Here is a 13,742-nt window from a genome sequence, read left to right on the forward strand (position 1 = left end):
ATGTAAGCTTGTGAGTGCCGAATGGACAGAACATACTGGTGAAGTCAATATCAAAATCTCCCTCCTCGATCTCCTCCGTACCCTCTCTCCTCACTCCTGCCACACAAACAGACACAATTGCTTTTAGCTGATAGAAATACAATTTGAAATCGACTGTGTATCTTAAAGCAAAAGGAAAAGCTCTATCGAAGATTCTTAAAGGAGTAGTTTAAACAAAATGAAAATCGTTTGCTATCATATGACTTTACTTTTCCCTTTAATAACACCAACTTACTGGTTACAAATGGCGGTACTCACCAGGAGACTTGAACTGCTTGAATGAGATATTGATCAAAGGAAAGTGAATCACAATGGGAGCTTCTGGATTCTCTTTATCTTCAAACACATAAACTTCCCTAATCGGCTCAGACTCCAACTTTTTGTAATCGATCTGTGGAAATGCGATCTTGCGATCAGCGCAGTACTCCTGTGTTTGCTTAAGGACCTATAGACACAAAGAAACAATAGAATCACATTTTTATCAAGATATTTCTGCCAAATATTTCTGTTCTCCCTTACCTTGAAGTGGTCTGAATCCCAAGCGTAGTTCAGAGACAGAATGACATCTGCGCGTCTGGTAGGACGTAACAAAGGAGGAAATCCTGATTTGAGGACAAAAGCACTGTCCACCAAGTCAAGTTTGTCGTCTGCTGGTGTCAGGGAGTTTGGGAAGGCGTCTGGATGTGTGTCTGTAGAAAGTCCACTTTATAATGAAGTCTTGGCCAGTTTGTTTAAACTGATTAAAAAAAGGGAATGGTAGGCTACTAATTGTGCTGAACTCAAAAGCATAAATGATGTTCTGACCTTTACATGTGGTGAAGTCACAGTTCTCACTGTAGTCCTTGTGCAGCTGGAAGCCTCTAAGGAAGTTGAAGACTTGGCTAATGATGGGGCGTCTGGTCAGAAAGTTGCTCAGCTTTTCTTCCAAATCAGTCATAGGGCAGAGCTGCACAGGTTCTTTTGACGCTGATGGTTTCTTACCTTTCTCTGCAGATAAGGGAGGAAGGGACATTTTTTATTGTTTTTATATATACATTTGAAAATTATGGGCCCTAATTTGATGATCTGAGTGCATGGTCTGAAGCTCATGGCTCATGTGCACTTAGGGCATGTCCGAATCTACTTCTGCTAGTTAAACGACAGAAAAAAAACGGCTGACGCGGCAGGCGCATGGTCCAAAATGGGTGTACCTATTCTCTTAATAAGTTATTGGTGTGTTTTGGGCATCAGAGTCTCATCTCCCATTTCCTTTAAAAGCCAGCTGCGCTTGCACCATGACAGATTTCCTATTTATATGGCAAAGTTTGCAAGAGCAAAGATTGAATGCTTCTCCAGAGAGGAAACGGATCTGCGCTTCAAGAACAAAAATTTACAGATGGTGCACCCCCTTGTCAACCAAGATGTCTATACCGTTCTTTCTTTAGTCGTAAAGAAATTATGTTTTTTGAGGAAAACATTTCAGGATTTCTCTCCATGTAATGGACTTCTATGGTGCCCCCAAATTTGAATTTCCAAAATGCAGTTTAAATGCAGCTTCAAAGGGCTCTAAACAATTCCAGCCAAGGAATAAGGGTCTTATCTAGTGAACTGGTTGGTTGTTTTCCAAAAACAAATTTCAATTTATATACTTTTTAACCTCAAATGTTTGTCTTGTCTAGCTCTGTATGAAGTCTGTTTTTTCCGGTCATGAAAGTTAGGGTACATCTAAAAACTCCCATCTCATTTTCTCCTCCAAATGCAAAATCATCCTACATCGCTGCAAAAGTACCAACCCAGAGTTTACAAAGTGAACATGCAAAAAAAAATCAAACACCCTTTACAAAAAAAAAGGTAAAAACAGTGATATAGGACGATTTTGAAGTTGGAGAAGAAAATGAGGAAAAAAAAAACAGTTCAAGCCGAGCTAGACAAGACAAGCGTTTGAGGTTAAAAAGTATATAAATTGTAATTTTAGAAAATAAACGATCGTTTTGCTAGATAAGACCCTTATTCCTCAGCTGGGATTATTTAGAGCCATTTGAAGCTGCATTTAAACTACATTTTGGAAGTTCAAATTTGGGGACACCATAGAAGTCCATTACATGGAGAAAAATCCTAAAATGTTTCCCTCAAAAAATATATTTTTTTAGGACTGAAGAAAGGAAGACATGAACTTCTGGGATGACAAGGGGGTGAGTACATCATCTGTAATTTTTTGTTCTGGAAGAGATGACCCACTTAAGTAATGGTTAAACTGTTCTGCCAAATGTGCTGCATTTGGCATTTATGATAAACTAAAATACAATTTAATGTCATTTCTATCGAATTTTGTATGTTATGTATTTAAATATATAATTGCACACTTGTAATGAAGATGTTACAATTTTGTGCATTTAAAATTAAATGTATTAACTTCAAATGTAATATCGAATAACACAGTTAAAATTATATTCAAGTACTTAACATGCTTGTTAGTCAACTCATCAAAAAAAGTGTACTTTAAAGCATGACAAAAGAATATAAAAACATGGTTTAAAATGTACTTTAAAGCAAAACCTGCAATTTAATATTATTACAAAGTACAGTTACAAAATGTGTACTTGAGTGTGCTTAGAAAGTCATGAAAGTGTAATCTTTAAGTACACTTAAGTGGCCTTTTATTTTATTAACACTACATTATGTGCAAATGTAAACTAAGAAAGAAAGAAACACAAGTGCATGCAAGTGCATATTCAATACAATTTAACACGCTACTTTTTCACAAGGGTACTTGTGATAAAGTTGAAAGGCAGCCATACTTTTGATAAACTGCATGGGTAATAATTGCTAGGGTACTCCTACACATTGTCATGACTTTCTCTTACCTGTTTGGTTCACGTCTTCCCCAAGCTTGCTGGCCCAGGATGGGATCTTTCCTGTGACAACAGTCCAAAGCTGAGTCAGACTCAGAGAGAAAACACTGCTCCATATTCCTGCAAACACAACACATTTTAACTATCATTTTAAATACATCCAATCACTATCTCTAACTAAAAGTTGATTACCATTAATTAACCTTTGGAATTTTTGAAAATATTTACCCAATAGAGAATATATTCCAGATTCAGGGAGTTTCTTGACCATGTGACCAAGGTAATATTCACTCCCAAAGTTCTGTGCAGGTATGAAGGCACCATATTTGGTAAATCCAACCTCATATGGGGTGAACTCACACCATTCTAAAGGAGAAGAGAACAAAGACAAACATGGTTAACATTACTGTAAGCAATTATAGTTGTTCTCAATCTGTTGAGGAAAACATAATTAAATTATAAACCATATTAATTAAAGTCAGTACTTACCAGCCTCTATGGTACATGCAGTCTTGCCATTCTTCATGTTGAGAGCTGTGTAGATAGGTAGAGGGTTCTGGCCCTTTGATAGTGCCATCTGCTGGTCAGATAGTGTACCCATCTTTTTCTGAGGAGGGAAAGAATTTTTGACATTTCTGATGGAGAAACTTATTTGAATTTATTTATGCTTAAATGTTGCCTTTGTGCTATTAAAGGAATTCAGTACCTTTCCTTGTATGAGGTACTCTATAGCCAGACCCCACATGTCAATGAGAGACACAAGGTGTCCTTCTTTCTCTCTCTCTTCCATCCTCTCTTTGTAGCGATCCAGGGAAAATACACTAAACACACTTTTCGAGATCTCTTCCTTTACAGACTCCATAACCTCATTTATGTCATTGTTTGACCAGTTAGCATCACCATAAAGAGAAGCCATAGTCCTATAAAAGAAAATAACAATAAGGGTCAGATGTTCAATGATTTAATATCCAATGTAAAATCTGGTTTTGAAGCAGAACCCAAAGAGAATCACTGCTTTAGAATTGTACAGGCTTGTATTACTTCTTTATACTCACCAGGTGGAGCCAGAAACCCCTGTGATGTAGCTGACTGCATCAAGAAGCTGGAGTTTCTGCAGAGCTCTTAGGCCTCCAAATGTGCCAATCATCGCCCTGGTCCCGCCCCCAGAGCACACCACAGCCACCAATGGGACCTGATCAGTCATATCAAGCTTATAAATATGCCATATCCACCTTATTTTAAACGCAAAAGCTGGCAATTTAGGAATTGAATTAGCAAAATTCCAGTTGTTTTGAATAAATAACACTGCGTAATAAAACAGTCCGTTATGCTGCTTGATACTGCAAACTGGTATTTCTTATCCTTATTTTACTGTATTGTCATAATTATAAACACACTGGTTTGTAGTGCATATAGTTTAATTGCACATATGTTGTTGTTCTACTTAAAGCAACACTATGTAACTGTTGGCGCTCTGCACGCATACCACGGAAGAACATTCTAACCGGAGCTACTTTTCTAAGTTTATGTCTATGGCGATTCACGCAAGTATGTGTTACTCCGCAGCGGTGACGACCTGACCAGGTTAGTCCAAATATAAGCACCTATTATAAGTATACCGTAGTGATTCGGGATAAGACAAAAACGCGGTCTGGAAGATCATCATGATCTCGCTCATGTACTCGCTCATTATATACAGTTTGTAAATTTTGAACAGTTTTTAAAAAAGTTATATAGTGTTGCTTTAATGTATCGGAATTCTTGCACATTTACAAAAATAGCTTATTTCTGTGTCGCAAAAATTAAATTATTAATATATAAATAAATAAATACATTTATACATGAAATTAAAAATGATGGGAACAATAGTAAAATTGCATGTCAGGTCACTCCGCCAGGAAGTGTGTGTCTGTTGAATGTGTTTGTACTCAAGTTTGTGTTTGTTTTCTTGCCTTGCTAGGCTCAGGTGGAGAGCTGAGATTCAAAGCTTTCTGAAGAGCTTGTGATACGACTTTTCGTCTCATGGCCAGAAAATTATTTTCTTCCACTGGAATATCAAACCCCAGGCGCACATCCAACTTTTCATCAGAGCTTCAGAAAACATACACACACATACGATTATTCTGAGAAATGAATGAAATCAGACTGAAACCAGTTATGGACATGTTAGTAGTCTACATTGCTTTGTCTCACTGAACTACGATCATACAAGTTTGGTTGATGGATTACATCCTAAGTAAAACATTCTTGAACTATTTAGAGATAAGCCATTAAAGTAGTTTACCGGGCCTCTGTGCTTAGTTGCAGATCCACTTCACCCTGAAATAGTGTATTATTGGAGATTAAGAGATTGGAGAGTAATTTGCTTTTCTTTTTATTTTGGAACAAATATATGTATACCATTCAAATTTGATTTGACCAGTACTCACCTGTTTAACAGGCATGGAGAGTTTGATCTGCTGTTTGGCTGGTAATGGTTTTATAGGGACTGATGACAGAATCTTTGCAGTCTTTGGATTTTTCCCATTCACTTCTCCCACTGCCTGGACAAAACATGTAAACATGCAAACAAAAAACAAGCATTATACACTCTCTGTTAGTGTGATATACATGCTCGATCAGTTGATTTGGTAAAAAATCATCAATTTATTCAATGACACACTTTTGGTGGGATGAGAATAAACTCGGTCTCCACGTCTCGATTAATGTAGTAGCGAAAAGTCGGAGTGCAGCTGGGGTTTTCCTCAGAGCATGGGATCAAACAGTCTTCCTTATGTGCGCCTCGCAGTTTTAACATCATGTCCTTCTCCGCTGATTTAAACACTGGGAAACACATCATTTTTTGCCCTGTTCTTAATGCAGCATCTGAAAAAGGAACAAGGTCATATTTATATAAAAGCTAACACTTTTTTGCTTTTATTTTAGAATATTTACTGTAATTATGGAATAGAATTCTCACTAAAAATACAATTTTTACAAATAAAATTTGCTCATGCTTATTATAAAGCCTTATATATACTGAAATATCGATTAGATTGAGGTTAATTAAAGGAGATGTACAGACAGAATTAAAGATACGTCTAAACCCAGAAATAATTCAGTGGTGTTCTATTTACCTTTAGTCTTTAGACATTTTTCCACCTTGACATCCAGTGCACAGAAGGGACCTGCCTAAAAATGAGGGAAAAATGCTTTGTTCAACAAAGATTTCCAAAGCATAGTTAGTTTAGCTGTAGCTGAGCTTATACTGGAATATAATATTACATGAATATCATGATCATTTCTAACCTGTTCTTTTTAATCTATCAAAACTCTTACCATCAGCACTCCATTAGAGAGGTACGGTTCAGGCTTATCAGAGCTTTAAAAAGAAAATGAAAAAGATAAAACGACAGTAGTTCAGACTGATGTAAAAGTGATGGTTTTTCATAAGGAGGAAGGGGATAATCACTAACAAATGTGCTCTAAGTGGTTAATAACACCACCATTATGATTTTTGATTGTTAATATTTTCACTCACCTCGCAGTCATCTCAAACTCAACCCACAGCTCACTCTTTTTCTGGAAGAAAAGTACATCATAATCAAAAAGCTGGATGGGACTAAATTAACATTTGTAATGCTTCTACCTTATCTACCTTATCCTCTGTAATAAAGCATTTTTTAAGCTTTTCTCCAGGTGTGAGGTTATTAATGTCAAACAGGATGGTGGAGCAGTAATCATCTTTTGTTGACTTGTCAGCATCATATATGTGGAATTCCAGAATGTTCTGAAGAGACAAGAACATAGTGCTAGAACATAGTGTGATAATATGCAACAACAACAACAGGAACAACTAAAAAAAAGTTTGTGCTAAAATATTTCTTAACTTATTTCCCCAGGGCAATAGAACCATTTTGGGCCATTAGGGAATAATTTGGGGATTAAATGACTGAAATAGATTAGAAGCAATTATTCAATTTTTTTTTATATATATATATATACCAGCATATGACTGTTAGTGACGTCACCAGCATGTCATTCATCACTTGTTATGCAAGAACAGTGAGAGTGGAGAATCACTACATGCTGACAGCTGAGATTGGAAGGGCAAAGTCCAGTTGCAACAGAATGTTTAAGTTAAGAAAACCCTCAGTAATAAATTCAACCACATTATTTTAAAAGAGTTTTCTTTCAAGTGTCCAAAATTGCTCACCTTGACACCGCTGTGCACTCTGAAATGAAACGTTTCATTCCATTTTGGTGAATTTTTGTTTTTTACAGTCTTGGTGCGATGGCAGCAGGCACAGGCCGTGGGTAACTTTAACACGACGTAGCAGTCACATTTAGAAACTGGAGAGAAACCAAAGTCTGAGCACACTAAACATATCTTAGATGGAGTAAGTAGTATTAATCAAAGTCAACAAAGGCACACAAACACATAATACAACCAGAATGCATTTTAAGGCATTTTTAACAATATTTCACCACAAGTCACAATGATTTTGAGTGCTGGTGGACTCACAAAGGTCATACGACCGATTGAATTTTCCCCGCAACACTGTGACACTGAGGTTCCAGTATGGCATGAACTCTTGCTGTGAAACACACATGAAATTAAACTGGTTTAGACAGATGTAGCAGTTTTTTTTAATCAGAATTTGTAACACCAATATATATTCTTACAGAAGATGGGATCAACATATACTATGTAATTTAGGAAAAAATGTTAAAACCCTTAAAATAAATAAGTTAATGTTTTAGCTTTTACATTTTTTAACTAGATAAAACAAGCAAGTGTTGCCAAAGAGTTTTAAATATAACTCAACTCTTTTCTTCTTTTTAAAAAGGAGTTGAATGAGTTAACACAATAACTACAAAGAACATCATTTCCCCTGGTTGGGAATCTGTCATAACGGATCTTTGATCAAGCTCAGACCTGTTCACAAAGCTGCTATTTGTGGTTTTACGCTAAAATAGCAATGCTACCAAACAAGTAGGTTAATTCATCAAAGTTAAATATCTGTGAGCTTGGGTACCTTCAGCATTGTTGTTGTCTCCTCAGCAGGCCTCAAGTCTCAAAGCCAAAAGATGAAATGAAAATTTTGCTCGGTAAACTGAGATGTGATACAGATAACCAGAGAAACTTGTTTGTTCGCTGCCCTTCGCACCCGATAAAATATTTGATGGTGTCTTGTGTTTAAAATACTGAGGGTGGGATCTACAATTCTCCTCCCTCTGTTTGCAGTCTTCTTCCATGTTTAGAATTCTTGTTAATATGCTGAGATAAACACAGCTTGCTTAAATGTGAAAAAAAAAAAAAAAAAAGTTTGGTGTGGACCTTTGATTACAAAAATTAAGTTGACATACTGGAGGCTCATAATGCTTTTAATAAACCTAAGACTTCAGTTATATTATAAGGAAGATATGTGTTTATGAAATCCCTCCCAGCAAGTCCATGAATACCAGTCTATCCTTCTTTCATTTAAACATGCTGTGATTATCACACCCCTTCTAATTCAAGGTTTAATCTGTTGTCATTCATTGGTCGTTGATGTTTTTATTAGTGTGGTTTGTTTGTATATTTGTCATTTATTCATGCCCTTACCAAGCCTGCTTTTATTCCAGAGGAAACTCCATCCTGCAGTGTCATAGTGAAACTATTTAGTGATGTCATAGACGTGCGGTGCATACGGCACACACCCCAACGACATTCTATAGGGAAACAATAGTGAAAAGGCATACAGTGAGGAAAAAATTATTTGATCTGCTGATTTTGTACATTTGGCTACTGACAAAGAAATGATCAGTCTATAATTTTAATGGTAGGTTTATTTAAACAGTGAAAGACGGAATAACGACAAAAAAATTCAGAAAAATGCATTTTAAAAAATTTATAAATTGATTTGAATTTAAATGAGTGAATAAGTATTTGACCCCTTTGAAAAACATGACTTAGTACTTGATGGCAAAACCCTTGTTGTCAATCACAGAGGTCAGATGTTTCTTGTGGTTCGCCACCATGTTTGCACTCATCTCAGGAGGGATTTTATCACACTCCTCTTTTTAGATCCTCTCCAAGTCATTAAGATTTTGAGGCTGACGTTTGACAGCTCGAACCTTCAGCTTTGAGGATGATGTTCTTGGGGTCATCCTCCTCCAAACATGGCGAGTTGAGTTGTTGCCAAAGAGCTTGATTTTGGTCTCATCTGACTATAACACTTTCACCCAGTTCTCCTCTGAATCATTCAGATGTTCACTGGCAAACTTCAGACGGACCTATACGTGCTTTCTTGAGCAGATTTTACTCCTTCACAGCATTGTGTTAACAGTTGTTTTCTTGGTGACTATGGTCTCAGCTGCCTTGAGATAATTGACAAGATCCTCCTGTGTAGTTCTGGGCTGATTCCTCACCGTTCTCATGATCATTGAAACTCCACAAGGTGAGATCTTGCATTGATCCTCAGACCAAGAGAGACTGTCAACTATTTTGTGTTTCTTCCATTTGTGAATAATCGCACCAACTGTTGTCAACTTCTCACCAAGCTGCTTGGCGATGGTCTTGTAGCCCATTCCAGCCTTGTGTAGGTCTACAGTCTTGTTCCTGACATCCTTGGACAGCTCTTTGGTCTTGGCCATGGTAGAGAGTTTGGAATCTGATTCATTGTGTGGACAGATGTCTTTTATACAAGTAACAAGCTGAGATTAAGAGCACTCCATTTAAAAGAGTGCTCCTAATCTCAGCTCAGAAAAATGCATTTCAAAAAAGTTATAAATTGATTTGCATTTTAATGAGTGAATAAGTATTTGACCCCTTTGCGAAACATGACTTAGTACTTGGTGGCAAAACTCTTGTTGTCAATCACAGAGGTCAGATGTTTCTTGTGGTTTGCCACCAGGTTTGCACACATTTCAGGAGGGATTTTATCCCACTCCTCTTTGCAGATCCTCTTCAAGTCATTAAGGTTTTGAGGCTGACATTTGACAACTCAAACCTTCAGCTCTCTCCACAGATTTTTTATGGGATTAAGGTCTGGAGACTGGCTAGGCCACTCCAGGACCTTAATGCGCTTCTTCTTGAGTCACTTATTTGTTGCCTTGGCCGTGTGTTTTGGGTCATTGTCATGCTGGAATACCCATCCATGACTCATTTTCAATGCCCTGGCCCTGATGGCCCCGTATATCATTCCTTTGATGCGGTGCAGTTGTCCTGTCCCCTTAGCAGAAAAACACCCCCAAAGCATAATGTTTCCATCTCCATGTTTGACGGTGAGAATGTTGTTCTTGGGGTCATCCTCCTCCAAACACGGCGAGTTCAGTTGTTGCCAAAGAGCTTAATTTTGGTCTCATCTGACTACAACACTTTCACCCAGTTCTCCTCTGAATCACTAAGATGTTCACTGGCAAACTTCAGACGGACCTATACGTGCTTCCTTGAGCAGATTTCAGTCCTTCACTGCGTTGTGTTACCAGTTGTTTTCTTGGTGACTATGGTCCCAGCTGCCTTGAGATCATTGACAAGATCCTCCTGTGTAGCTCTAGGCTGATTCCTCACCGTTCTCATGATCATTGAAACTCCACGAGGTGAGATCTTGCACTGAGCCTCAGACCAAGGGAGACTGACAACTATTTTGTGTTTCCTCCATTTGTGAATAATTGCACCAACTGTTGTCAACTTTTCACCAAGCTGCTTGGTGATGGTCTTGTAGCCCTTTCCAGCCTTGTGTAGGTCTACAGTCTTGTTCCTGACATCCTTGGACAGCTCTTTGGTCTTGGCCATGGTAGAGAGTTTGGAATATGAAGCCTTTGCTTAGTTTGATTAAGTCGATTCAAAAGGGTACTAATTAGGCTCAAGTTAAAAGCATAAACACTTGGCTGATAATGGGGCGGCTGGTCAGAAAATTGCTCAGCTTTTTGCCAAATTAGTCAAAGGGCTGACCTGAAGAGTGTCTGATGTTGATGGGTTGTCATCTGTCTCTACAGATAAGGGAGGTTGACATTTTTTCCATTGTTTGAATATAGATAAAACAAATTTGAACATAAAACAGAATATTTGCCATCACAAAATTGTAACAGCAACTGTTAATGTATTTACTCAATCTGTGTAGTTTTACTGTTGAAAAAAATGTTCAGGAAAAACTGAGAAAAATCTTTCATGTTCAACCTGCTTGTTCTTATTTTTAAAGGTTCTGCAAGTGTAGATTTAAAAAAATAAAAATAAACAGTATATATACAAGTGCATATTCAATACATTTTAACACACTTCTTTTTCACAAAGCTAAAAGACAACCAAACCTTTAATACACAGATTATTTATTATTTGCTCAGGTACTCTTACTCATTGTAATGCCTTTCTCTCACCTGTTTGGTTCACTTGCTACCCAATTTTGCTGGCCCAGGATGGGATCACTCCAGTGACAACATGCCAAAGCTGAGTCAGACTTAAATAGAAAATCCTGCTCCATATTCCCGCAACACAACACTTTTTGAATAATATTTTGAATACAACCACCAATTATTCATCAATCTTTAAGTTAATGTTTATTCATTAACCTTTATTTTAGATCTAAATAAATTTACATCTATTTACCCAACAGGGAGAATATTCCAGAATCACGGAATTTCTTCACTATGTGGCAGAGGTAATATTTACTCCCAAAGCTCTGTGCAGGTATGAAAGCACCATATTTTGCAAATCCAGCTTCATATGCTTCAAAAGGTCGGGGCAGGCAGCAAGGGTCGAAAAATGCAGAAACAATCCAAGGTCAAAAACACAAAGACTAGGCTAAGGAAAAACAAGAACAAGGAACACAGGAAACGTTAAAGGCTAAACAACAATCAGCAAACACAAGGGGGGAGGAGTGGCCTTTTATATCAAACACAAGGGGTCACATGACAAAACTAACCAATGGGAAACGGACACCTGGAACAGTGGAACCAATAAGCACATGACACACAGACAAGAGTGAAACCAGGTAGGTTGAGTGGACACAAAACAAAAGAGAGTTCATACTGGAGTGCCCTCTAGTGGGGTTCAAGGGCACTCCATAACATAGCCCCCTCCCAAAGAGCGGCTTCCAGACGCTCCCAAACGACATAACACAGACAGTCCTGGAAGGCGGCGGGGGGGGAGCAGAGGTGGAACAGGGGAGCGATGGAGGGCCAGGTCCATGTAGTGGTGGGGGACCTGGGGACTGAGCCAGGACCGGTAAATCAGGGAGCCGGGGCGGAGCCGACAGGACGGGGGAAGCGAACGGGGCAAGAGCCCTCCAGGGCAGAGCCGGAGGCGGAGCAGGCGACGCAAGAGCCCTCCAGGGTGAAGCAGGAGGCGCAGGAGCCCACCAGGGCGGAGCAGGAGGCGGAACAGGAGGCGCAGGAGCCCTCCGGGGCGGAGCAAGAGGCGGAGCAGCCCTCCAGGGCGGAACAGGAGGCAGAGCAGGAGGCGCAGCAGCCCTCCAGGGCGGAACAGGAATCCGCGTCTCGGTCTGGGACCTGGGGAAAGCAGGGACAGAGGAGGTAGACAGAATAGGGGAAGATGGCGGAGCAGCCCTCCGGGGCGGAACAGGAGGCGGAGCAGCCCTCCGGGGCGGAACAGGAGGCGGAGCAGGAACCTGCGTTATGGTCTGGGACCTGGGGAGAGCAGGGACAGAGGAGCCAGACAGAATAAAGGGAGAAGCAGAGAGTTTAAAGGGTAACGCCCCCTCCATAAGAGGTTCTACAGCTAGCGCTGACACCTCTGGAGGCATTGGCGCAGCTTCTCCGATGGGGAAGGCCTCTGGAGCAGACTTGAAACCAGATGGGACCTCTGGAGCAGACCTGAGACCAGACGGGACCTCTGGAGCAGACTCGAGACCAGACGGGACCTCTGGAGCAGGCTCGAGACCAGACGGGAGCTCTGGAGCAGGCTTGAGATCGGACGTGACCTCAGAGGCTGACTTGGGAACAGGCGTGACCTCAGAAGCTGACTTGGGAACAGGCGTGACCTCAGGAGCTGACTTGTGGACAGGCGAGACCTCTGGAACACAGTGTGCAGCCCACACACTGAAAATGGCTACGGCCATTACAGGCAGCACAGTAGATAGTGGGATGTCTGCTGACCTTGAGGGTGTAGACGTTATGGACTTATGGCTTGCGAATGTGGGCTCTGCGTGGCTTGGGAGTGTGGGCTCTGCGTGGCTTGGGAACGTGGGCTCTGCGGTTTCAGCTGAGATGTGAGGTGGTTTGAGAAGGTTAAAGGGGACCTGGTGAGGTTTTGGTAGGACAACAGCTTTTTGCCTTGACTCAGGGATGCCTGCTGTGGCCTGACTTGACTCAGGGAGGCCTGCCGTGGCCTGACTTGACTCAGGGAGACCTGCCGTGGCTTGACCTGGTTCATGAAGATCAACTGTGGCTTGGTTTGACTCCGGAACAATAGCAGCAACTTGACTTGGCTCATGAAGAACAACCGTGGCGTGGCTTAGCTCAGGGAAGACAGCAGCAATTTGACTTGACTTGTGAAGATCTGCTGTAACGTGACTTGACTCAGGAACGACATGGCTTGACTCAGGAACGACATGGCTTGACTCAGGAACGACAGCTGTAGCGTGACTTGACTCGTGGGGTACAGCTGTGACTTGGCTTGACTCTTGGGGTACAACTGTGACTTGGCTTGACTCGTAGGGCACAGCTGTGACCTGGCTTGATTCATGGGGAACAGCTGTGTCCTTGCTTGACTCATGGAGAACAGCTGTAACTTGGCTTGATTCATGGAGAACAGTAGCTTTGGCTTGACTTGACTCTGGAGCTTGACTTGACTCTGGAGCTTGACTTGACTCTGGAGCTTGACTTGACTCTGGAGCTTGACTTGACTCTGGAGCTTGACTTGACCCTGGAGCTTGACTTGACCCTGGAGCT

The 13,742-nt window shown here is 40.4% G+C and overlaps 1 protein-coding gene across 1 annotated transcript; it reads right to left on the reverse strand.

Moving 5' to 3' along the window:
* Positions 1-3: 3 nt before the first annotated feature.
* LOC127157537 (cytosolic phospholipase A2 delta-like) lies at positions 4-12,330 on the reverse strand (the record flags this gene model as incomplete). The annotated part of the gene is made up of 22 exons (XM_051100771.1): positions 9,264-12,330; positions 8,458-8,564; positions 7,889-7,966; positions 7,375-7,447; positions 7,066-7,202; positions 6,508-6,639; positions 6,391-6,431; positions 6,189-6,231; positions 5,987-6,041; positions 5,533-5,735; positions 5,300-5,413; positions 5,155-5,189; positions 4,823-4,961; positions 3,926-4,062; positions 3,577-3,790; positions 3,360-3,477; positions 3,099-3,236; positions 2,883-2,990; positions 844-1,026; positions 559-728; positions 298-484; positions 4-96 (listed from the first exon to the last, which is right to left on the reverse strand). Coding segments are annotated over exons 3-22 (2,329 nt in total), but the record flags the coding sequence as incomplete, so codon positions are not given.
* Between the last annotated feature and the right edge of the window lie 1,412 nt (positions 12,331-13,742).

Source organism: Labeo rohita, unplaced genomic scaffold (assembly GCF_022985175.1).
Source record: "Labeo rohita strain BAU-BD-2019 unplaced genomic scaffold, IGBB_LRoh.1.0 scaffold_1101, whole genome shotgun sequence".
NCBI lineage: Eukaryota > Metazoa > Chordata > Actinopteri > Cypriniformes > Cyprinidae > Labeo > Labeo rohita.